Source organism: Colias croceus, chromosome 12 (genome assembly GCF_905220415.1).
Source record: "Colias croceus chromosome 12, ilColCroc2.1".
NCBI lineage: Eukaryota > Metazoa > Arthropoda > Insecta > Lepidoptera > Pieridae > Colias > Colias croceus.
In genome coordinates, this window is record NC_059548.1 from 10,195,737 (window position 1) to 10,221,152 (window position 25,416).

A 25,416-nucleotide genomic window follows, 5' to 3' on the forward strand; every position below is an offset into this window, starting at 1 on the left:
CGTAATTAATTATTTTAAAATTGTTCATAAGTTCATGTACTGGATGTATGTTCGAGTCGGAGAATTTCAAGATCTATAATGTAAATGACAAAATTAAGGAACAGCCACTGACTGAAGATACGCGGTACATATATCAAGGACATTAGAAATAAATATACAAGATACGCAATTCTCAACTCAGTTAATTTGGAAGAAACCCCTATCGCTATAGAAAAGGATCCTGCAATATATCAAACAACTATCCCTATATACATAATAATTCTGGTTGGTGCAGTCTTAATTTTGGCCATTTGGTACACGATGTGACGCAGATCGACACATACTTTATAGAGGACCATAGATGAGCAGATGAGGAAGCAGATGAGCCCCAGCTTCCAGCAACATTTTTTCACAATATTCAAAAATGGTCGCTGAACTTCGGCGGGAGGAGTTACGGCCCTGCCTTCATACAAAACTGCTGAATACGCCGTTCGCACGGGAATAGAATGTGGGTGCGATTTCCCTTAGTTAGCATCCAAGCTTACGTCTTTATAATTATTATAATGTATAAATTCATTCTTTGACTCCGGTCCGCATCGTGCGGACATGGGTGTAAAAGTCTCATTTTAGTCATTAAATGTACTTTCTAAGTATATCTGAGTTTCTTTTGGGGCCTCCGGCTGCGGGACATGTAATTGGTGTATACTTTAACTATAAAAAATAACAACTGTTGTGTTATTAACTTGTCTATCAGTGCCCACTTTTCTGGAACAGTTGGATCTATCTTTGCTGAATTAAGGCTACTTGTAAAATCATATCCTTTCACTATTTAAATTGTTCGTATGTGTGCAACACAAATAGCAAACGTCGTAAAGCATTCTATTCCAATTGCCACAAATAAGCGCATATTTCATCATAGCACATAAAACAATAAATCGATAAACACGTAAATCATATTGTTTACTAAACAATGCAACGCTCCAATGATAACATGGGCATAATTCCATTATCTAACATAGAATTAAGTAAAGATAACACTCTATGTAACACTTCCTGGGGCTTATCGTGAGCTGATCGATATTTTAGCACTGTCTGTGCCCCGTGGCATCGACTGCGTAATGCGTAACGAGTTGAACAATCCGGCGATGACACATTGCTTTCTCCTAATTAAGTAATTTTGGCATAATCCTTTAAAATAATATGTTATTATAGATCGCGTATAGACCTTTCTTATTTAGTACCGGGGTTTAATTACAGAAAGGAATTTAATTACAGATAGATCCAGACTCCAGAGTTCGGCTCAAACAAGGAAACAAAGCCTTGAGCGTGAGACCCGACGAACTATGGCAGGCAATCTCTATTGAGATTGGCCAATTAATTCAGAAGATACATTTAAGAGCACAGCTAAGCGCGAATACTCAAACACTCTACTCTCATAGTCTAACAAGAGATAATTGAAATAATAACATGGTGAATTGGACACAAATTTCGTTAAAACTGGGATCATCAAATATGAATACCTCCGTTATCATACGACAACGAATTGTTCTTTAATATGAAAGTTAATAACCATTATCACTCAACTTTCCATCCTGACCCCAACCATCACATTAAAGACAGCAATATAACAACAATAGCAAATGAAGCCAGGCCACTCGAGTGAACTGTTCTTTGTTACCCAATAACTAACAGACGAGACACTCATTGTAGTCTGACGGATCTGTTACAATTGTTGCAAGATTCTATAGCTTATATAATGTAAAATATTTTTATGGTTATCATTTGTTAAATGTATCCAGACATATTGGTGTAATTACAAATAGCAATAATTTGTTACATTTTATCTCATATCATGGATGGAGTGGTAACAACTATATCTACAGTATAAAGCATACTATAATATTAAGGGCCGATTTTTCAATGCTTGGATAAAACTTATTCGTCGAATAATGTATAAAACTACCATTTTAAAAACGTATTCTAATTGCCCGTATTTGACAGTTTACGTGACATTTTAATATTATCGTGTAATACTTTATTGGACGGATAAGTTTTATCCAAGCATTGAAAAATCGGCCCTAAAAGTGGTATAATCTGTCTGTCTTTAAAATTCTTGCACTGTCATAGTAAAACAACAACACAGTTAAGTCTTAAAAAGCCTACTTGTTGGTTTCTACAAAACTATTTCAAACAAATACCTGAAAGAATTTATTGATTTTTCTAAAACCCTTTCTAGGTAGGTACTAATAACATTAAAACCAGAACATTCTGGTTGCTTCACATTTTCTACTAGTAACTAGATGAAAGGAGTATGTATCACTATGTCAATATCATGTTATTAATTTATAAAGATGATTCATAACATTAGCAGTAGTCGAAGGGAATCATATTATATTGGAGTAGTGATTTGTGGTGTTTTATTCAGCCTATTCGAACAGGATGCTAGTTGATCTAGTTACTTATTTAAACAAACAAACATCTAGCTAGTACATATATTTCAGTTGCACTTGAAGATAATAGTCCAAAAAATTAATAACAGTTAAGTGCTAAAATCTTAAAAAAATCGTTCATTGAATCAGATGTATAATGCATCTGCCCCTTACCCCATTAGGGGACATGGGATTTCACTTTTTTAAGTGCTAAAATCGAGAAATTTTTCTAGAAGAATGTTTCTATTTAAATCTGCTTTTAATATTCAATACATTGAATCTATGTATAAATGTATGTTACGTTTGTCTTTATAGAACTCCAAATTAAACAATTCACACTTATGTAAGCAAGAAAAGATTCTTATCTATCCATGTATCTATCATTTTATAACAATGTAAATAAAAATTGTTATGTAATAAAGTAAATTATTCAATTTAACTTTTCCTATATTGTATTATAAATACTAAGGGTCGATTTTTCAATGCTTGGATAAAACTTATCCGTCCAATAAAGTATTGCACAATAATATTAAAATGTCACGTAAACTGTCAAATACGGGCAATTAGAATTCGTTTTTAAAATGGTAGTTGTATACATTAGTTATTCAATGAATAAGTTTTATCCAAGCATTGAAAAATCGGCTCTAAGACATTTTTTTAAAGAGCAATTCTGAAGATGCATTTTGGTCACTAATTACACCTTTTTTGGATATTTGTATTTACTATTTAGATAATCGATTTTACCAATTAACTTTTTATGGTATTTCCTAATTGTTAATACAATTTAAATGTTTTATGAATTTTTCAGATCACATTTAAATTATAAAACATGTATGATGCAGCCTTATAAAAAGTAGGCATACCCATAAATTATCATTCTTTATAATGCTAATCATTGATAATTAAATAATAACATCAAGGTTCCTATGCAACCTACCGCAACATTAAACTATGTTGTCATACAGTTACTATGTAGCATTTTCAACATATAATTTATGATATATCTGTAGTAATTTATCATGATTGAACAATTACAATAAAAAGTGAGAATATTAAATGAAATATCCATATTTAGTAGAAGAATCCCTCAGCCCCCGGAATCACAGACACAATAGAAATCTATTGTGTCTATTCCCGATCGGGCCGCTCGGTGGTCAATGGGTTGACAAAATAATCAGCTAAACTGTACATTATAGGGCGTAGAGTTGAGAGTCGTAATTTTTTTTATGGTTAGCTATTGTCCTATGGAACCTAAATCTGAAATTTCACACCAAGGAAACTTTTAGTTTTTGAGTTACGAATTTTTGAAAATCGTAAAATTACTATAGAAAGTTACTCCATCTTGTTCTTGTTACGCATATTAATTATTGTTTTGTCAATGTCAACCTGACACACAGCACCTGCTTAGTGTGATTCATTTCAAGTACAACATTTCTAACCATTAAATAGAGTAATTAATTTTATTTAACTTTTTACGAAAAAAAAAAACACTCCGAACTCGAAACAAGTTAGGTTAGGTTATGTTAGACTTTTTTTAAACAATCGAGCGGAGCGAGCGCAGCGAGCGGAGCGTCTCGAATTGTTTTACGTGAAATGCAAATGAATAGCCAAATTTGACACTTAATTTATTTTGTTTAACTTTTTACGAAATTTTTTTTTCGTAAAAAGTTAAACTCTCCGAACTCGAAACAAGTTAGGTTAGGTTATGTTAGACTTTTTTTAAACAATCGAGCGGAGCGAGCGCAGCGAGCGGAGCGTCTCGAATTGTTTTACGCCAAATTTGACATTGACAAAATAATAAATATGCGTAACAAAAACAAGATGGAGTAACTTTCTAAAGTAATGTTCCCATTTTCAAAAATTCGTAACTCAAAAACTAAAAGTTTCCTTGGTGTGAAATTTCAGATTTGGGTTCCATAAGACAATAGCTAACCAGAAAAAAATTGTCGACTCTCAACTCCACGCCCTATAATGTACAGTTTTACCAAATAATCAATCAGGAGTTGCCAAGACATGAATGATGGAACGGAGTAAGTTTGTTAAATGTCTAGAAGGTCCCAGAATGTTCTAGAAGGTTGAAGATGTTAGAAAGGTGAAGATGAAAAGAAAGAGAAGGTTGCATTATGTACTTTCACTTTAAAGTAAAAATAAGTTATACTTATTTTTGTAAATGGAATTTTAAAGATGAAGATTGAATACTTTTTATTGACTTTTGGGAACATTTTTTCCATCAGTTTTTTTTTAAGTTGCTAAAACCTGGATTGGATACATGGTCCTAGAAAATGGAAAAGTGACAACACAAGCCTACAATAGGTATGTAATAAATAAATATTTACTTATTTTTTATGTCATGTGAATTGATAAGAATTTCAAATTTTAGATTGAACACAAGATAGTTACCTATTGAATTTTGTTTGTTTAAAATCAGATGAATAATTTAAAATAAGAATTTTTTTATTAATTTAATTGTAAACTTTTTCAATTGCTTCTTGTATTTGCTAATTGCTTATTACTTTGATATGAAAACATTAATACCTGTATCTAATATATGCAATGTGAAATGTGCTTTGTTAGATTTATATCCACTGTAGCACTTATAAATATTGAATAAATAAGTAAGATAGTGCTCATTCCATTCCTAATGAATCAATATCTTGTTAGGTTCCAATCAAATATAAAGAAAAAAAATACTAAGTAAAGCATAAGAAATTGCATCTTTCCTACAGAGTTTTATGCAAAATTGAATTGAATATTCTCAAAGCGATATATTTCGTAACAATAGCATGATCATTGCTAGCAAGTGAAAGTGATTCCACCGAGGTACGACCCATTCTAGCAACGCATGACCGTGAACCCAACACAAAACAAAATAATCACTACATAGGTGCAAACTGTTCTTAAATCAGCGCCCCTGATACCAGTAATTTGCACATTATATAAAACATTGGATAAAATAACGGTGAATTTTCGTCACTGTTTTTGTAGATAAGAAATGTGGTCGGTCCTAGTGACTTACCTTGAAATAAACGTCCATGAGGATGCTGTCCGGTAATGATCGCAAATCATTTTTCTCGCACTTTGATTTCTGCAAGTAGTTCACTAAACTGGTTAAACACAAATCATACAAACTATTTGGTGTTTTTTTCACGCGCACTAACGCAGACACGTCAGCCATCTTGGCGAGATAAAATAGTTTATAGTACTCGTTTCATTTTGCATCACGTCTGGCAGATCGAATCGATTCGCAACTAAGTTCACGTTACAATCGTGTCTCCTATTGGTTAATTCAAATGTGCAGAGGGCGCCAATTGGTCAGATTGTAACTTTGAATCGATTTGTTTTTCTTTTCAGCGTGAATGTGAATGCACACAGCACAGGCATTGTAACGAGTCAAGTGTGAAAGAGAAAACAAATATGGATCCATGCTTGTTCTTTGTTTTACGTGTGCTAAAACAGCTGATCGCCAATGAATATTTACAGCGAAGTTTTTACAAGTATGAAGTACTATTACACCGCCGCGCCCGCGCATTTCAACTTAAATCTTGTGTGTGAAACAGTTTTTATAGAAGCATGCTTTTTAATCTTATTTATTTACAACTTGATAATAAAGTGATAACTATAGTCCGATTATTTAAAAAACATCATTTGTACTCTTATCGCATGAGCAAATTTACGTGGGTGTAAAATTTATAAAAACCAATTATCATTTGCCAAGTTCCGTACATGTATATTCAATACATTTCTAATTATTTAAATTTTATTAAATACCTCCATAACACAGACTAATAATAATATACTACAATCCATAATATTATGACAATTGATTAAAAAGGTTAAATTAACAGCTTTACCTGGTAGGTATATGCATAACATTATACCTAGGTATTTTAGACAATGAACTTTAAATAAAATAAAATTAATTATAATTGGAACGAATTATTGCGATTCTATTGCGAAGGATAAGCAATTATAATAACGTGTTTCTGTTATATATGAGGCGGAATTCGAAGTTTGAACCCGCAATAAAAAAAAAATTGTTTCTTACATAGGTACCTACCTAAATTAATGCCTAAATTATACTTTCAACGTACCTAGGTACTTTGAAGAATTACGTACCCTGTGCTATGTAGGTACCTATGTACCCTTTTCATTATATTATATTTTTTTCCATCCAAACCCATATATGTACCTAGGTGACATATAGCTTTGAGAAAATAAAAACCTAACGGTAATTAAAATCAGTTTGCAGCACTGCTTCATGACTGGTGCTAAAAAATCGTAAAACTTTCTCGAACGAGGCTTCTTTTAGACCATAATATTATGCTATAGATTTTTTTTTGTGAATAGGAAAGCGCTTGACCTGAACGACCTGAATCTCGCCTGATGTTTAGTTGAGATGTGATCTAACTATCTAAGATGGACGATGGTACGTGTGCTTCGCTACATGCATGCTACAAGCCTAGAAGGTACCTCACTCTACGCTTGAATAGGTACTTTGTAAAAATAATAATTTTTTAAACGGAACGCTTCTATAATCTTTACCTACGTGATATTCACGCTAACATCATTCTACAGGCGTTTGGGGGCGTGCATGGGTGTTTAATTTTATCTCCCTATCAGTCCTATCTTACGTACATAAAATGCGTCAATTGCGGCACAGCCTATTTTTAACCGACTTTAAAAAAGGAAGTTCATGTTTCGCTTATTTTATTTTCATCGATGTTCATCTTATTTCCCGCCAATTGTCGATCGATTAGGTATGATTTTTTTAGCCCTGAAGCGACCTTTGGAGGTACTGAATGTTATTTAACAAAGTTCTTGGCAAAAAAGGTGCCTAGGTATTTTAAAAGTTTAGGATGGAAATGTAGCCCCAAATTATTGGAATACATTTTTAGTGCTTAATAATTTTTATTACTGCTATTAGGTATATGTCGGCATTTCTTAATTTGCAAAATCCATCCAAATCAGTTCAATAATAATTTAGGAGTGCGTATGGATAAAAGAAATCTTAGCTGTTCCTTAGGTCATAATAAAAACAATAGATAAAAAAAACTATAAAGATAAGATTTTTTAAATAAAACACCAGTATCTTATTGTAATATTTTATTCAGAACTAACATTATAACTAAATCAAACAACACATTGCACAACTAAACTAACATTCTTAAAGCTGTTTACAGCAAAATAAATGCTCTTCATAACAATCAGAAATAAATTCTTTCTTCTGTGGAACCTTACAAATATTTTATATTGAAAAGCAATTATTTACACGAAAATCTGTAAATAAATGCCTTTGCAAAACTGAGACAACATAGTTATTTATTGTTTATTTTGTTTGTACCAGTCAAGGAATAAATCTAACAACAAACAACCTTCTTTTAAAACTTTTTTTGAACAGCTGCAAAAAGAAATACAGATAAAATATGGCAGTACAGATTCCACAGATACAAAATGTTGTCATCGACTATTCTAGGGTAACAGATTATTGTTTGCCAATAGTAAATTTGGAGATTCCCTCCAAAAGGTTAATATACGCGGTGTGCTCGTAGGCGGTGCTAAAATCTGACAGTTTTTGAACGAATTCATTGCTCACACCCTTTTCTTCGAGGACGTTCATAAGCAGATCGTAGAGATACTGAAAAAAAAGTTAATTTATAAAAAATTGCATGTTGTTTATTCAAACTAAAGTAATGAGTCATCAGTAAATAAAAAAAGCTGTAAAAAAAATCTAATCACGCATATCTATTTACAGTATTGTTGGTAATGATTATGTAGAATTAAAAAGTGATTAAAGACAAGATAAAACAATAAACGTTTTTTTTAATCCCTTAAAAAAATGTCGCATTTCAATGAATAATCCTCACATGAATGAGAACTAAACTTCAAATTCCTGCTTTGATTTCCCCCATAATTGGCACCTGAGCACCGTATAGTTACGGAATCAAGTATGGCGGATATATGGGGTTATATTTAAATCTATGGTCATGGCGGGATTTGAACCCGGGACCGTTGAGTTCAAAGTGCTATGTGGTACCATAAAGCCACGGTGTGACTAGTTGAATGTGTCAAAAATTGTATAATATGGTTGAACATACCAATTTTCTATTCTAAAACTTTTCCAACTTAGTTAACTTTAATCAATATTAAGAAATTGTGATAATCATTATAAATTTTCACCAAGGGGAAGGAAACTTTTTAGTTTTTACAAATCATAAAAAGTGTGCACTGTATTATGTATTTTTAAATATTTTATATCAATAATTAACAGGAAGACATCAGGAAGCTGTAAAATTTGTCCTATTCATGAAATTGCGAATGAAACAAATTTTTATTTGTAAAGTAAAGAAGCAAATACACTAAAAAGTTATTAAATCTAATCTAAGTATAAGTAAATTATTATCATCTAGATACATACCCCATCAAGCACATCACCAGCCACTGCATACACTTTGTCAGACCACTCTCCTTGGTATAGTGTTACTTCATCAATACCGAATATGTCATCTGTAAGTTAATAAAATAGCTTTTAAATACTAGCTTGATCATATGAATTCTACAAATACGAGATAAAATGATGGTAATATTGTTATATTACCATCATTTTATCTCGTAATTGTAGTCGTCTCGTAAACGTATCGTTAATACGTCACGCGTACGACAGGACGGCTATTCAACACACGACACGAATCGTATCGTAGGCGTATCGCATTGTAAGGTCATAGAATCAGTAGTTATTAAATGTATAATAAAATTTTACTTTCCACAACCTTTCCAATTCAATTTCTTTATCGAACAAGAGAATTGTGTGTTTCTTTAAAAAATTATCAAGAGGTAACAATACAATGTATAAATTTAAAAGAACTTAACCCAATCAGCTAGTACAAATATTATTATTAAAGGCAAATAATATCTCACTATATTCATCGGCAGCAGCGTTCGCAGGCTCTTGCAGGAATGAACATGTGAAGCCAAGGGTGGTATCCCCTCTCACCAGATCCACTTCAAACTGGGGCTTGGACCTCATCTCTGCAAACTCCTGCTTCTCTGGTTGGATGTCGTCGCCGAAGTCCTCGGAATCCACTGTGTGGTTTACGTTGAATGTGATTCGGACACTGGAAATTGAATGATTTTGATATTATTTTATTAAGCTATTGCATAGCTTCTATCGCGGGCCTTGAGCGCGGGGACCGAATCGAGAAATTCCGCAACGAAAATACCTCACGCTCCCCACTCCGACGGGCGGAGGTGTGGCTTGAAGGCATAGCATGCAATAGCTTTTCGCAGCAGTCCCCGAGTGACACACATCTATTTTTTTATAACTAGCTGCGCTTCAATTAAAATTCCAGTAATTTTATATATTTCTTGTATTTTGATAAAAATAAGAACCAAAGAACAATAATTATTGTAAGCTAAAAATAATTATAATATAACTAGCTGCGCTTCAATTCAAATTCCAGTAATTTTGTATATTTCTTGTATTTTGATAAAAATAAGAACTTTAGAACAATAATAATTGTGAGCTAAAAATAATTATAAATTTATGCACAAATTTTTTCTCAGAGAAATTACAATAAAAAGATTTATTACTCATGCAACAATATCAGTAGAAATCTTATTCCCCTCACATTTCATCCTTCATCTGCTTAGTGAGCACTACCTCAGCACCATCACCCTTGACGGAGAACCCTTCCACTTCTGTCGGCAGTGTCTTCAGCTTCTGCGCTTTGCGCTCCGCAACTATTTCCTCTGTGAGGAACTCCACCAGCTCCCGTTCACCTAGTTATGTATGAATATATGGGATATAATACAATAAACACAATATTATAAAAGATAATTTTTAGATGGACAATTTTTGAAAGCAATAAATTGTTTACTTTTAATACTAATCAATATTATAGCAAATTTATCTAAACAATGAATTAAAGATAAGGATTAAGATAATAATAAATGTAAACAAAGATCTTTCTGTTTTTTATTGTGAGGAAGATTAATAATCAGGAACAGTATAAGGATATTTTTTCTAAAGTTAGCTTTGCAATGGTTGGTGGTAATGAAATACTTGACTCGACTGTAAGCTTGTATTGAACTGTTATTACAACTGCACTTAAACTCAAGAACCACAGGACAATATAGTATGACGCACACATACATAACATTACACACAACAGCTCCAATAATATTAACTACTGCTTTCAAATCTATAAACTATAGTCCTTTTCACCTATGATGATTCCTATGACACTTCGTCGTGTTCCGAATTACGTATTTTATGTTTAAAACGCCAAAATAATTTTAGTGCATAATATTTTTATTTTATGGCGGCATTATTACCAAAAATATAAAAATGAAACATCTTAAGCTTATAAATCAAAAACAGTATTGTTTAGTTTAATATAATGAAATATAAAATAAAATAACACAAAAATATAGTGCCTACGCAATTCGTGTACATGAAATAGATCGTTGAAAAATCATAGAGTTGGAAATCATATAATCGGCGCCCATCTTGTGATCGTTTGTCAATCGAGTCAATCGTCTGTACGAGTGCGTCAGCCTTGTATACAAGTTGCATTTTTATATTGATACTTTACGTGGTATTCTGTTATTGTTACTAATTGTTATTGTTGACTTTTTTTTTGCTGTTGTTTGCTAAGTTTCCTTAGTTAATTGTTGGCGAAATGCCGAAAAAACTAATTTTGGTACTTTATTCAAATCGATTTCATTTCCATATAAAATATTATCGATTATCGGAAACAACTGATACGATTTCAGTACAGACATCTCTACACGTGTCAAAAATCGATGTGTCACAGAAATCATCTTAGGTGGAAAAGACTATAATTAAAATAATTGTTTAATATTTTTATGCAGACATAATCCAATAGGAGATTATAACTGGATGTGAATATTAATTAATCTACCCTGCAAATGGATTGTCTATTTATTGGAAATAGACAATATAAATTTTACAGGGAAAGCAACTACATATACCTAATTATTATGGTTCTGCTTTATAGCCTAAAAAACAAGAAGATACCTGATATAATATTTTTTTATTACATTCAAATCTACAATCTAGGATCTAAAGATAGGATACTGGTACAAGGAACAGGGGAAAGGACTTACCAAGGGGTTTGGATTTTTCATTAGGTTTCGTAGTAGGTAGGTGATCTGCCGAATTATTTTATAAATAATTTATCATTCTGACAGAAAACTGATTTTTAACATAAGTGACATTTGAAAATGCTGAGATTAAATTAAATATCTCTATCATAATAATTCATGAAATGATAGAAAATATATTCAACTGTGGCGCAATCATAACCTATAAATGCAATAGTAACCTTTCGTGTGCAGCGCTTTCAAGCCGCACCCGCAACTGCAGGTATTTGAGTGATGCAACAGGCCGGTGGATGCTGATGTGCCGTCTAATCTCTTTGTGCAGCTCATGTGCCAGATTCCTCGCGTGAAGTCACGTTTTACGGGTGCTTGGGTCCTGCTGATAACTGCACCGGCGAGGCTGCTGTTCTTCACACAGCTGTGCAGGACTCTGTGAGCTGTTCTTACTAGACCACTCATTTTCTTATTTGTTTAATAGTACACTGGAAACTTAACGAATATTTCGGAGAAATGAACTCCGGAGATTTTTTAAAAGTCAAAAGACCAAAAGACAAATCCCGACCGGCCGTGCTGATTATGTATTTTGTGTTGCCAATATAAATTCTCAGTTATACATCCTTCCTCTATGATATAAATTATTAATGCTTTTCATTTTCTCAGATGGTAAACTATATATTTTCGATTCTGAGAAACGATTTCATTAGATGAAATTTGAAAATCAGTGCAAACTTAGCACCCCATCTATGGAATTTTGGGTCGAAAATGACCTTGATCGTTAGGTCCCCGTTAGGTCCTTTAAGGTCCCACAATTTTTTCGTTAGGTCCCCTTTAGTTTTTTTTTTAAATAATTTTTTAAATTTTAGGTATAAAAAAGTGCACTTTAGCACCCCATCCATAGAATTTTGGGTCAAAAATGACCTTAATCGATAGGTCTCCGTTAGGTCCTATAAGGTCCCACAATTTTTTCGTTAGGTCCCCTTTAGTTTTTTTTTAATAATTTTTTTTTTAATTTTAGGTATAAAAAAGTTACACTTTAGCACCCCATCCATAGCAAAATTGGCGAATTTTATCAAAATCGTATTCTTTACCGTTAGGTCCGTAGAGGCCCATCATTGAAATTGTTAAATTATTTATGTTACCTATTAAAATCTATATATATAAAAGAAAGTCGTGTTAGTTACTCCACTTATAACTCAAGAACGGCTGAACCGATTTAGCTGAAAATTGGCCGGGAGGTAGTTTAGAGCCAGGAGAAGGATATAGGATACTAAATACGTACCACGGGCGAAGCCGGGGCGGACCACTAGTTATAAAATAATTGAAACCTGCGCATGCGCCTTAGAGCATTAAGGCATGCGCACATCATACATAAACAGTGTGAAATTTAAATTGGTATCGTTTCATTTATCTCTTCTCTAATATATAAAAATCAATGCCACTTTTCGTTGTAATTCCATAACTCGAGAACGGCTGAACCGATTTCGATAATTCTTTTTTTATTATATTCCTTGAAGTACGAGGATGGTTCTTATGTAGAGAAAACGTTAATATGTACCACGGGCGAAGCCGGGGCGGACCGCTAGTCTAATATATAAAAATCAATGCCACTTTTCGTTGTAATTCCATAACTCGAGAACGGCTGAACCGATTTCGATAATTCTTTTTTTATTATATTCCTTGAAGTACGAGGATGGTTCTTATGTAGAGAAAACGTTAATATGTACCACGGGCGAAGCCGGGGCGGACCGCTAGTTAATAATATAGAATAAGAATCACTATCATATCCTATATCCTTCTCCTGGCTCTATACTACCTCCCTGCCAATTTTCAGCTAAATCGGTTCAGCCGTTCTTGAGTTATAAGTGGAGTAACTAACACGACTTTCTAAAGAAAGTCGTGTTAGTCTAAGAGCGTTTTCACATTGTCCGGTCCGATATCGGATATCGGACGCCGATAGCCGATATCCGATATCGGAGGCTAAGTAAAATGTATGATTTACGTACCTGTCTTTCACATTGTCCGGTCCGATATCGGATATCGGAGCCAACACCGATATTCCCGTGAACTATCGGACGATAATGTTCAGTGTTACCAACTCAATTTTCGAAAAGGTAGTATACCAACAGCAAAAAAAGCACTAGTTTGTGTATTTTCAGTCATTTCTAGGCGCTAAATGTAAAAAAAAAATCCTTTCATTTACTTTAAACCTTTTTATTAAGAAAACATTCATTTAAGTATTTAAAGGCATTAAAAATACGATTTATACGGGAGCTATTTTAATATCGTCCTATAATATACGGCAATTGGCTGAACTGAAGTAAACAAAAATATATTGTGTTCTTAAATTCAACCGTATCTTCGAAATATTAGTATCTTTTATCTTTATTTACTCATTCTGCCTCGCTCCTCCTCCTACTCGGACTACTGTTGTGCTGTAAGCTGTTTATTGTATTGTTGTCATTGAGTCACAGATTTAGTGCTTTGTTTTAGCGCCGATATCAAACCTGTATAATAAATAGCACATCTAAATAATATTAAGTAATTAATAATATCAAATCTTTTTTATATTTTACTTTTCCAGCTGTTTTTGAAGTCGGTTTCTTTATTGTAGTTATTTTTACTGTATGTACAACTACGATCTATCAGTTGATTTTTTTTAAATCAAACCCTTTTTATTGAAAAGAAAATTTACAATACGGCAATTTTGTTTAGTTTTCTCTAAAATTTCAGAATTAGAATGCGGCGACCCTTAGACTAAGGATTGGTCTCCGCGCGCGCGCTACGACTAGATACCGCTCCACCTAAAAACAATAGCTCCGTGAGTGCGGCAACTCAGTTCTGTAGTGTGTGTAAGGCAATTTGTAAGGACGCTAGTGTGTGTGAAGAATTGTACTGCCAGCTACATAAATTTTACCCCATAAATGGGAAATGGGCTATCTTGGAAAGAAGTTTGAAAAATATTTTCATTTCATTTTGGCCTTGCCGGGAATCGAACCCATGAACATGTGACTCAAATCCACTTGCGATGCCACTATACTATCACAAAGGTTTTTTAAAAGTAAAAAAGCAGTAATAAAAAAATAACATATGAGTCAGTTAAACAAGGTTAAACAGAAATAAATTATTGTTATTATCATTTTTTTTATAATATGCGTTAGTACCTAATAGTATTGAAAAAGAAAACATTATGAATAAAATAAGTTCAAATTAAAAGTGTGTTTTTGGGATATGCAGTACGGCAACACTAAATGGCGTCGTATTTTCGTAAACAACATTTTCAAAGTACAGGTGAAATATCGAATAATACGATTATTCCTGATGTTACGTGATCCCAGTGTCTTTCTTATTATTTGTTGTATTTTTTTTAAACAGTTTTATGGCACAAACAGGCATTTTACTTCAGGTTTTGTCCAAAATCTTTAGAAACTATCGGTACACCCTCTCCACACAATGCTTGTGACACGACTGGCTCGGGTACGCCGATTTCGGCGTACTTTTAGTTGCCGCATTTTTCGAGTACGCCGGCGGTATCTAGTCGTAGCGTGCGCGGAGACCAATCCATAATCTAAGGCGGCGACCCTAAATTTTGTCAAGAACGCGCGGCGATTTTTGAGCTTGTTTACTATTTTGGTTGTCATGGCTATATTATTATTAGTCTGTGGTACTATGTACATTGCGGAATCTGTGACTGTGAATTAGTTTAGTTTAATTTATTTCTGTTTAAATATTTGCACCCCCAGATATTAGGTAGAATGTACTTAATAGCACTATAAAATTGTAATAACAGCACCTACATTTGTAAATGTAATTTGAATTTGTATTTGCTAGTTTCGTCGCTTTAATACTGAGTTGAATTTTTTTTTTATTTTATTTGTATAAGAACATAACAGTCATACATGATTTAATATAAAAAAGTTCTAAAATTCACTACGACCACACAACATGTTCTAATAATAAAAAAAGAAAAACAGCATATAAAAAAACAAGCCTCACAATGAAATTGAATATTGAAACTAGATTCTGACTCTGCAGAGGGTACAAATCCATACTCCGCAGTCAGCAGATTAAACCGGTTTGAAAAACATCAGTTTATTTATTACTATTTATTTCATTTAAAATAAAGTTTATTTTTTGTAACACAAATGCATCCACTGTTTATTTTAATTCCCAATATATCTACTTTTCCAGTTTCTGGCAACACTCATGTTATCGGGACGATATTATCGGATAATGTGAAAGGGCAAATTGTGTCCGATATCGGATATCGGCTATCGGCTTCCGATATCCGATATCGGATCGGATAATGTGAAAACGCTCTAAGTCTAGTAAAATCTATAAATATAAAAATATATATAGATTTTACTAGGTAACATAAATAATTTAACAATTTCAATGATGGGCCTCTACGGACCTAACGGTAAAGAATACGATTTTGATAAAATTCGCCAATTTTGCTATGGATGGGGTGCTAAAGTGTAACTTTTTTATACCTAAAATTAAAAAAAAATTATTAAAAAAAAAACTAAAGGGGACCTAACGAAAAAATTGTGGGACCTTATAGGACCTAACGGAGACCTATCGATTAAGGTCATTTTTGACCCAAAATTCTATGGATGGGGTGCTAAAGTGCACTTTTTTATACCTAAAATTTAAAAAATTATTAAAAAAAAAACTAAAGGGGACCTAACGAAAAAATTGTGGACCTTATAGGACCTAACGGAGACCTATCGATTAAGGTCATTTTCGACCCAAAATTCCATAGATGGGGTGCTAAGTTTGCACTGGTTTCTAAAAGTTACATTTTTATCGTCAAATTTGTTACTAGATCAAAAAATGGTAATCACTGGTCATGGTTTCATTCTGGCATCAATTTTGAAATCTGTCAAATGTCACTTTAAGATTGCGACTGAAGGACTTGTATCCATGGTTATGAATAAATTATTAAAAATAAAATATTAAAATTTAAAACTGTCAAATGTCAATTGATTGTCAGATTCACGTGTGATTTTCAACGAGGACAGAATATTACCGAAATATATTTTTTTTGGGCGTACTTAATACATCAATTTGAAAGTTATAATGGGCAAGAAACGTAAGTTTTCTGCAGCTGTGATCAATACAAACAATGTGCAACCATTAAAATCATCTCCAGTCGAAGTTATAGTGGAAGATGTAACAACACATCCCTTGTGTCTACATGGACCTACTTTATTGTTTTCAAGCGAAAAAGGAAGATATTTTGCATGCGCCTCTTGTAGAGACAAAAAGGACTGTACAGTAAATATTGACGAAGAAGACTGGAAGAAGGAAGGGGTTAGAAAACGTAATGAAAAGTACTATAACCTCATACCCAAAATTGATAAACAGGCTGCTTGGAATACTTTGAATGAGGTATGCAAAAATATAAATGTAAATGAAGTATTTCTATATAGTATAGGTATGTTTAGAAGCACCGAAATGATTCATAAAATTCATATCTTTAATTATTTTATTCCTTAAGAATAAATCATTAATTAAGGAAACTTATGTAAAGTAATTTCATAACTTTAAGTACGGAAGTATCTTCAAATATAGGTACCTAGAATTCCATATGTTATGTACTTCTTAACTCATCTCTGTTCTAAAAACCATTTTGATCATCAACACTTATTTTATCAATAAATTTTTTAACCTACAGGTAAAATCAAGACACCCCTCTGACAGAGCCTATTGTCACACATGTAAGGAACTCTACCTAATATCGCAATCTAAAAAACACAGAGGGGATCATAGAATCACAACACCATTGACTGAAGAGTTACTAAACAACCCCTCCTCTTGGTTACCAACTTTGGAAAATGATTACAGGGAAGCGCAGTACTTGTTTACTAAGAAAGCTGTTAGCACTGTTCTGGGAATACTGAAGAACAACAAGATTAGGTGAGATTATTGAGTATTTATTTCATTCATTGTAAGTTATCATTAATTTTTTTTACATAATAAGTTGGTATAAAAGTATTATAGAAATATCAAAGGTACAAATGTTAAATTTAGCAACCCATTCTGCCTGACTCCACTGTTTAAAAAAAATATGGATATCAGATTCTCTTATTTGAATTTTTGGGTTTAATAACTTTAAAAGGATATTGACAACAACATAAATTTTCCTTTTGAGCATATCATTTTTAAACAAACCTTCATATTCTTCAATTGTTAGTTGCAAAAATTTATTTAGATTTGTGACTAGAAGTTCTTATTTCAAATCTAATTTACATTACACACAGAATAAATATTTTTAAAAATTAATTTCTTCCAGCAATATACTCTGCATCGGCACACCATCAATCCACGAAGCAGCTCAAGCGCACCCTGACTTTAATTCCATACTCCTGGATTATGACTCTCGACACCACCAATTCTATGAACCAACTAAGTTTCTATGGTACAACATGTTCAACAACTATCTGTTCAACGGAAATACGGATGAAAAAGTGCTGACGAAGTTCTTTAAAGCATCCAAGTAATTATTTTTTTATATCTGCATAATTACTTGAATTAACCTGTGCAGGTATTATAGAGTACTATGACCCTAGAGTACTCTGACTCTATAGAATACACACAGATACTATAGAGTACTATGACTATTGTACTCTAGAGTACTATGACTCTATAGTACTCTATCTTAATATATATAAATCTCGTGTCACAATGTTTGTCCTCAATGGTCTCCTAAACCACTTAACCGATTATAATAAAATTCGCACACCATGTGCAGTTCGATCCAACTTGAGAGATAGGATAGTTTAAATCTCAAATCGTTTTAGAGAAAGCGGGCGAAGCCGCGGGCGGTAAGCTAGTAGTACTATAGAGTACTAGGAGTACTAGAGAATAACATGTTCTTATTATTGAATGTAAGCAATAATTTTCCAAAAGCAGTCAATTTATTTACCAAAAATTTTTTTTATTACTGAGAGCTCTGATCTTTGCGCATCATTTTATTTTTATTTAAATCAATGCAGTTCTTATTTAATTTGAAATAAATTAAAAACCACAATATTCTAGTTACATAACGTTATAATTTCTTTTTACAGAAATAAAAACCTCTGCATCGTTATGGATCCTCCTTTCGGAGGTCGAGTGGAGCCCATAGTTCATACTATTAAAGAATTATCAGCCAGTTATAATAAAGTATGTGACACAGAAGGCACTCTACCAGTTATATGGGCATTTCCATACTTTTCTGAACCATACATTACGAATATGATGCCAGAGATTAAGATGCATGATTATCAGGTAATTTGATGTTCGAAATATTTAATTTTAATCGATACTTATAGCTACAACTATGTTATGTTGTGCAAAACTAGATGTTATGGACTTATTACTCAAAAAATAAAATTGATCATAAAAAATTTGTTACAGTTACTTTTAAACAAAACAATTTTTCAAACATACAAACAAACTCTTCAGCTTTATAATATTAGTATAGATTATCTACGCATTATTTATCAATTACAGGTTGAATATCAAAACCACAAAAAGTTCCAAAACAGCAAGGGTGGGCGTAAATTCGGTTCGCCAGTGCGTTTCTTCACCAATCTACCATTCATAACTATTGACTTATCCAATGATAGCACTTATAAATTCTGCGATAAATGCAAATACTGGGTTGCCACGTCGAATATTCATTGTAATAAATGCAAAGACTGTACAAGTAAGAATGGCATGAGGTATATACATTGTGATTTGTGCAAGCGGTGTGTCAAGCCTACGTACAAGCATTGTAAGGTGTGCGAGAGATGCTGTCAAGCGGAACACAAGTGTGGGGTGGTTGTGCAATCGCAGGTCAGTTTTTTCAGCCAATTTTAATATAATTATGTTGTCTAATTAAATTCAATAAAATGTTAACTAAACTATTGCATAGCTTCTATCGCGGGCCTTGAGCGCGGGGACCGAATCGAGAAATTCCGCAACGAAAAAACCTCACGCTCCCCACTCCTTGGGGCGGAGGTGTGGCTTGAAGGCATAGCATGCAATAGCGCAACCGCGGCAGTCCCCGAGTGCCACACGTCGTTTTTTGTAATAAAATGTTGTGTTCAACCCTGTCAAAGAAATTAGAAAATATTTTCTCTCTTTAGAAATAATATTGCGATCTTAGCTAAATGTACTTATTTAAAATGGCGTTCTCAATTTTCAATGTTAAGGTTTGATCAAAAATCAAACAAAAGAAAATAAAGCAAAATGAAGGTGGGGATAGATACATATTGTGTTTTTTTTTTTGTTTCAGTCGTGTTACAATTGTAATGAAAAAGGACACAAGAAATCGGAATGTCCTCAAAAGGAAGCAGTGAGCAATAAAAAACAGAAATCAAAGTAAACTTATATTTAATAAAACTTTGTTATAATGTACATTGTTTTATTTTAAGTTTATAAAATAGTTTTTTAAGGGTTAAGGATGTGACTTTAATTTTTTTTATTTTGTCAGAAAATTTATATAAAATGAAAGTGATTAAAAAAATAAAATGTAATAACAATTATAATAATCAATATACTTACAAATCAATCATGATTTAATCAATACAATCGACGCTGACGAACAAAAAATATCGTAAAATCGTTTACAAATAGAAAAATACAAAAAAAAGTTTACAATTTTTAAAATCAGCTTAAGGATCTTCAAATTATAAATCATCAAAATATTATAATTCGTTAGGCATAAAGAGATATTGAATGCATACTAGCGATCGGCCCCGGCTTCGCCAGTGGTGCATATTTACGTTTTTCTACAGAAGAACCATCCTCATATAGGAATATAATGAGAAAAGAATTATCGAAATCGGTTCAGCCGTTCACACGTGATGCCGTGACAACGAAACGGGTTTCATTTTTATATAAATTGATAGACTATTTCTGCTCTATTGTTTCATTCACCTTAGTTTAATTCTATTACAAATCAGTCCAATTCCACTTACTATCATATTATGATAAGAAGCAATACAATAATAATGATTTTTTTTTATTCTGTATGAGTTGAGCTTAAAAAAACAGGTAAAGCATCTCTATTTACAATAAATATTCTTAAAAAAAAAATAGGGAACTGGCTAAAAGATTTCTAAAAAATTATATTACTTAGCATTAAATAGAAATTGAATATTTGCATGAAGATTTTTCTGTGTGATTCAACTAAATTTTATTTACAAATTATTATTTGTCTACGATTTATTCCCATCAGATACAGGTGTTTCGCTTTTTCTTCGATCAGAGAGCGCTGTAATAAAAGAAAAAATTGAGTTAAAACAATAATAATTAATCCAATATATAAGTATCAATGGGTAGTTATTTAGCTTCAAAAAATTAAAACACTGGGAATATTAAGTGATTAATATACTAAACACAAAAAATAAATTTGATAAACAAAACATCATATTCGAAAACAGAGATTAAGAGCTAGCGCGAAAGAGCAACTTTTTTCTCCGCAACTATTTTGTCTCTCCCATCAACTCTATGGGCTAGTAAGAAAGTGCGCGCACGTAGCGACGTAACTCCCCATAGAGTTGATGGGAGAGACATAATGTTATAATAACTGCGTTAAAAACAACCGACTTCAAACTTGCACTTGCAACATTCACAAATACATACAAAAAAGCTCATAAAATAAAAACTACTAGGCCTATCCGAATTAATTTGTCTGTTTGTTAGTGGGTAAGAATCCCACATGCTCTCTTTTTCCCCAAAAAAGAGTATCTTTAGAAGATTTCCTCCCCGTTAACAAAAAAAAAAAGGCCTATCCGAATAAAATTTTTATGGGACCAATTCGACACCATCCCGCATCGAACAAAAAAAGAATCACGTAAATCGGTTCAGAAACCTCGGAGTAATCGGTGTACATACATAAAAAAAAAAAAAAAACCTACCGGCCGAATTGATAACCTCCTCCTTTTTTTGAAGTCGGATAAAAATAGTTGCGGAGACAAAAGTTGATCTTGCGCGCTAGCTCTAATCAAAATAACAATAGAAATAAAAAAAATCCACTAACTTGACATTAATCTTATACAGCACGTTTTGCGTGGCATCATATCTGCTATGTACTCTCTGCGCCTGTTCGAGCCACGCGCGTCTCACTCCCGCCCAGCGGCCCGCGTGCCACGCTAGGAGTTGCTCGCGGGAGGGGGGCGGTTCGCGCTAATGTACGAGAATAAATAAACATATACTTTCATATACATGAAAAAAAATTTCAAAAATCACTCAAAAATAGTGTGCGAAATATATGAGTAAATAAATCGGCATGCTAAAAAAATGCTAGTGTTTTTATGTGGCACGATCCCCCAGCAGCCCGAGTGCTACGCAAGTTGATAATGGGAGGGGATGAGTTCCCGCTAATGTAAAAAAAGATAGTTTTGTGCCCAATATCGACATTTGGCGCGTGTGACAGGGGACTAATTGCTCCAAGACTAAAACAGCTCAAATTGTTTGAAAACAAATTTTAACAGCTTAATTTCGTTAAAATAAATTTACCAAATAACTCAATATTATCTACACTATTAATGTTAATTAGTAATAAATTGCCAAAATTAAACTAAATGCAAAAAAAAATATACTCACATAATTCAAATTAATATTATCCTTATTAGCGGCCAATTGTTCAGGTAGAAGCTCTGGTATCCTGGAGACCACTGGTCCTTCAGGCCCTGGTAGTTCCACGCCATCTGTTACTTTGTCTTCCTTGTCGTCTTTGTTACTAAAAAAGTGGATTAAGAACCTCCTTTAATATTATGAATAATCAACAGAAAAAAACTTTTAAATAATGTATTGGCATTCGATTCTTTAAGATTATTTCATTTTTTACACGCTTTTTAGTAATTATAAATTTGATGAGATGAGATTTTCATATACTTAGGCTATTATCCAAACTTTAAAACAGTTTTGTTAATTAATTCAGACAATATGTTGACCTAGGCAACCTAAATTAATGAGAATTATAAGATTATTGTGCCACTACAAGATCAATTTATTCCAGTTATAAATATTTCAAATATTTATACATAGCATTTCATGCTATAGAAATGAAAATGGTAAAAAACTCACGCAAACTTCTTATAGTCAGCTCTTGGCTGGTTCACAATCCACGCTCTGCATATAGGATACAACGGAGAGTCTTCACTAAACTGAGACAGTTCCACACTGCGGTCAAACAGTTTCAGCACATAGGACTGCCGAGTCAAACCATTATTGGGGTCGTCTTCATCAGATGTGGAATCATGGCTACTAACCTTTCTGAAATATTTATGTAAATTGTTAAATGTCAGAACTAGACTATATAAAAAAAGGTACCATGAAGATAGCATAAGCTTTTAAATAAAAAAAAAAATTATCAAAATCTTCATAATGGCTATAATTTCAACAAATTATAGCTGTTATGACAGATTACATTATAGATAGGGAGGCGAGGTAGCTAAATGGCGTAATTCAACGGCGTCGTCGAGACTTATCAAAATCGAAAGAGAAAATAATTTCGAAAAGAAAAGCTTCTATGGTAAAAACCATTTTAGCGGTGGGTTTGGCGTGTACGGATTTTCAAAAATGTAAAAAAAAACAGTTACTTGGGCATTCTCGAGCGCGTCAGATATTCATACTACGTATGCCCCAAGTGCCTCTGATAACAACGGTATACTAATCTGCCGGTTTGCGTGGTGGGGCTAGGCATATAAATTCGTCAAAAATGCACAAAAAAAAAATTTACTCGAGCGCGTCAGATTTTCGGAAGGGGTGTTAATTAGGCCCCAAGAAAGCTCCCCTTAAAAAAACTGACGATTACGGCATGACGATAAGTTACGATGAATTTTTGAAAATGCAGAAAAAAAAAGTCCTTTTGAAATACTCGAGCGCGTCAGATTTTCATAGGGGAGGTTTATCTAGGTATCCTGAAAGCATATTTTCTTAATCTGATAAAAATGTTGGTGGGTTCTCTTAATCTGACCGAAAAAGGTTTGTGGGTTTCTTTTTTTTAATCATCGTTATTTCAGATCAATTTTTCTTACCACCCTCAGTTTTCGAGATATACTCAAAAAACCGGGAGTTTGAGTTTTTATGATGCTTCAAGTAAAAAAAAAATAAACTTTGGACAAAAATGAAAAGAGACCTTTTTTTGTAAAATAAAATTACCTTTTTTGTTTATTTAAACTTTTTTTTTGAAAAAGTAAAGTTCGCGACTTATATGCTGCAACGCGTTTTTCGGAAGACGAAATGGCTCCTCCAGACTTCCGGTCATGCGGAAACCGGCAGATTTTGTGTTTTTAGTAAGTTTTAGATTATATTCTTCAAAATAAAAATAAAAAAAATCGCGCTCGAGAATGCCGGGTTAACGTTTTTTTTTTACAAGTTCGCGACCCTATAACTCGGCGGCGTCAAGGACTTATGGTCAGATTAATTAAATTTAGTCTTAAAACACTAAAATCAACCCCCAATATCTTAATCTGACGCGCTCGAGTATTTCAGACTATCGATTTTTTTTTACTAATCTGATCGTCTATCCTAGGCGCGCGTCACTACATATAGAGCTAAATAGTGAAAAAGTTTGTTATATTAGGTCTAAGGTATCTCTCATATCTTAAACTGCCACGCTCGAGTATTGCAGAAAATTCCCCTCTTCGCCTCCCTATCTATTATATTATTATTATAACTAACGTTATGCATGTCATTACTAAATTATTTCATTAATTAAGAATGAAGGAAAAAACTTATTATTTTCAACTATGATCATACTTTTCTCTTTTAGCTGGTGTTAAGTCTAAGGAATTATCCGACTCTTCCGCTTGTGGCTCCATCATCCCCATAAGTGCACCCTTAAGTCTTCCTCTTGCAGTATTTACCTCTTGATCTATAAAATTATCATTTTAGAATTAAATATTAGGAATAATGCACTACTGTATGTACAACACTTTTTAGTACAGGAAACTGCATCGTAATATTTAAAAGTACAGGCCAAAAAATTATTGTCAAACAATAATCATTGATCGATAGAAAATTAAAAAGTTATTACTTAATTATTGGAAATTACTGAACTTGAAAGTTAACAGTTTACCTCTTTGCTCATCTATATCTTTGTTCTTTGCGGGTGTCGTTATCTTATTTTTACTTTTCATTGGTGTTAATCTTCTACGTTTGGGCATTTTGATAAAATTAAATAATACAACTTTACACTACTTTACAATTTCGAAAACAGAATCAAAAATTTAAATTCAAACAAAATCTATTTTCCAGATTGATTTGTTTTTTGTTTTGAAATGACAGGTGACGGAAGCAAACTGAACAGACCACAGAGTAAGTAATGTAGGTATAGACTATATATAATAGAAAATACCACAGGAAAATACATTAATATACAGGGTGTAATCGGTGTAATCGTAAGTGTGCACAGGCGATTTTTCCGTACACTTTCCGTAAGTATTACAGATAACAAAAAACTTTAAACTGATATCGAAAGTACATCACCTAATGAGTAAAATGGCCGTAGTAAATTTTTAAAAATAAATCGATAAATAGAAATCTATCTATCAAAAAAATTATCTTTAAATCCTCCCATATATACATTAAGTATGAAATATGAATATCCCATAAACATTTAATATGAAAGATTTTAGCTTTATTTTTCTTTTTTTGGTTTTCTGCTTTAATTACTTCGCAAATTTGAAGTCGCATTTTCCACGCTTTTTCCCGACGTTTTCACGCATTTTTCCGGGCATACCTGGAAAATCCCCTGAAAATGCCTGGGAAAATCCCGGAAAATAACCGGAAAATTCCTGGGAAATGCCCGGAAAATTCCCGGAAAATATCCGTAAAATGCGTGGAAAATGCCACTTCAAATTTGCGAAGTAATTAAAGCAGAAAACCAAAATAAGAAAAATAAAGC

General features: G+C 32.9%; 4 protein-coding genes across 4 annotated transcripts in view; 1 reads left to right on the plus strand and 3 right to left on the minus strand.

Moving 5' to 3' along the window:
• Positions 1-5,593, minus strand: part of LOC123696003 (amyloid protein-binding protein 2) — a 52,360-nt gene extending 46,767 nt beyond the window's left edge. The window contains exon 1 of the mRNA XM_045641978.1: positions 5,425-5,593. Within this exon, the coding sequence (XP_045497934.1) occupies positions 5,425-5,583 (159 nt within the window). The 5' untranslated portion in view covers positions 5,584-5,593. The remainder of the gene's footprint in view (positions 1-5,424) is intronic.
• Positions 5,594-7,496: 1,903 nt separating this feature from the next.
• Positions 7,497-12,040, minus strand: LOC123696449 (complement component 1 Q subcomponent-binding protein, mitochondrial). The gene is made up of 5 exons (XM_045642609.1): positions 11,753-12,040; positions 10,034-10,184; positions 9,324-9,520; positions 8,824-8,912; positions 7,497-8,043 (listed from the first exon to the last, which is right to left on the minus strand). Exons 1-5 carry the CDS (start codon positions 11,985-11,987, stop codon positions 7,891-7,893), a joined length of 825 nt encoding a protein of 274 aa, XP_045498565.1. The 5' UTR covers positions 11,988-12,040; the 3' UTR covers positions 7,497-7,890.
• A 4,494-nt stretch (positions 12,041-16,534) lies between these two features.
• Positions 16,535-19,913, plus strand: LOC123696402 (rRNA N6-adenosine-methyltransferase ZCCHC4). The gene is made up of 6 exons (XM_045642550.1): positions 16,535-16,919; positions 17,206-17,447; positions 17,824-18,027; positions 18,599-18,800; positions 19,026-19,352; positions 19,795-19,913. Exons 1-6 carry the CDS (start codon positions 16,608-16,610, stop codon positions 19,882-19,884), a joined length of 1,377 nt encoding a protein of 458 aa, XP_045498506.1. The 5' UTR covers positions 16,535-16,607; the 3' UTR covers positions 19,885-19,913.
• A 46-nt stretch (positions 19,914-19,959) lies between these two features.
• Positions 19,960-24,810, minus strand: LOC123696403 (protein lin-37 homolog). Its single transcript, XM_045642551.1, has 6 exons — positions 24,589-24,810; positions 24,270-24,384; positions 22,593-22,781; positions 22,110-22,245; positions 21,544-21,689; positions 19,960-20,775 (listed from the first exon to the last, which is right to left on the minus strand). The coding sequence occupies exons 1-6, from the start codon at positions 24,674-24,676 to the stop codon at positions 20,766-20,768; spliced, it is 684 nt and encodes a 227-aa protein (XP_045498507.1). The 5' UTR covers positions 24,677-24,810; the 3' UTR covers positions 19,960-20,765.
• Between the last annotated feature and the right edge of the window lie 606 nt (positions 24,811-25,416).

Coding starts and splice junctions, on each gene's coding strand:
- LOC123696449 (XM_045642609.1), bottom strand. CDS start 11,987: ATGAGTGGTCTAGTAAGAACAGCTCACAGAGTCCTGCACAGCTGTGTG. Junction 10,185..11,752: donor GAAAGCGCTGCACACGAAAG/GTTACTATTGCA, acceptor ATACATAACTAG/GTGAACGGGAGCTGGTGGAG. Junction 8,044..8,823: donor CTGGTGATGTGCTTGATGGG/GTATGTATCTAG, acceptor CTTTTTTTTCAG/TATCTCTACGATCTGCTTAT.
- LOC123696403 (XM_045642551.1), bottom strand. CDS start 24,676: ATGCCCAAACGTAGAAGATTAACACCAATGAAAAGTAAAAATAAGATA. Junction 24,385..24,588: donor AGATATAGATGAGCAAAGAG/GTAAACTGTTAA, acceptor ATAATTTTATAG/ATCAAGAGGTAAATACTGCA. Junction 22,246..22,592: donor GCTGACTATAAGAAGTTTGC/GTGAGTTTTTTA, acceptor CCACTTTTTTAG/TAACAAAGACGACAAGGAAG.
- LOC123696402 (XM_045642550.1), top strand. CDS start 16,608: ATGGGCAAGAAACGTAAGTTTTCTGCAGCTGTGATCAATACAAACAAT. Junction 18,028..18,598: donor AAGTTCTTTAAAGCATCCAA/GTAATTATTTTT, acceptor TTCTTTTTACAG/AAATAAAAACCTCTGCATCG. Junction 18,801..19,025: donor TTAAGATGCATGATTATCAG/GTAATTTGATGT, acceptor TATCAATTACAG/GTTGAATATCAAAACCACAA.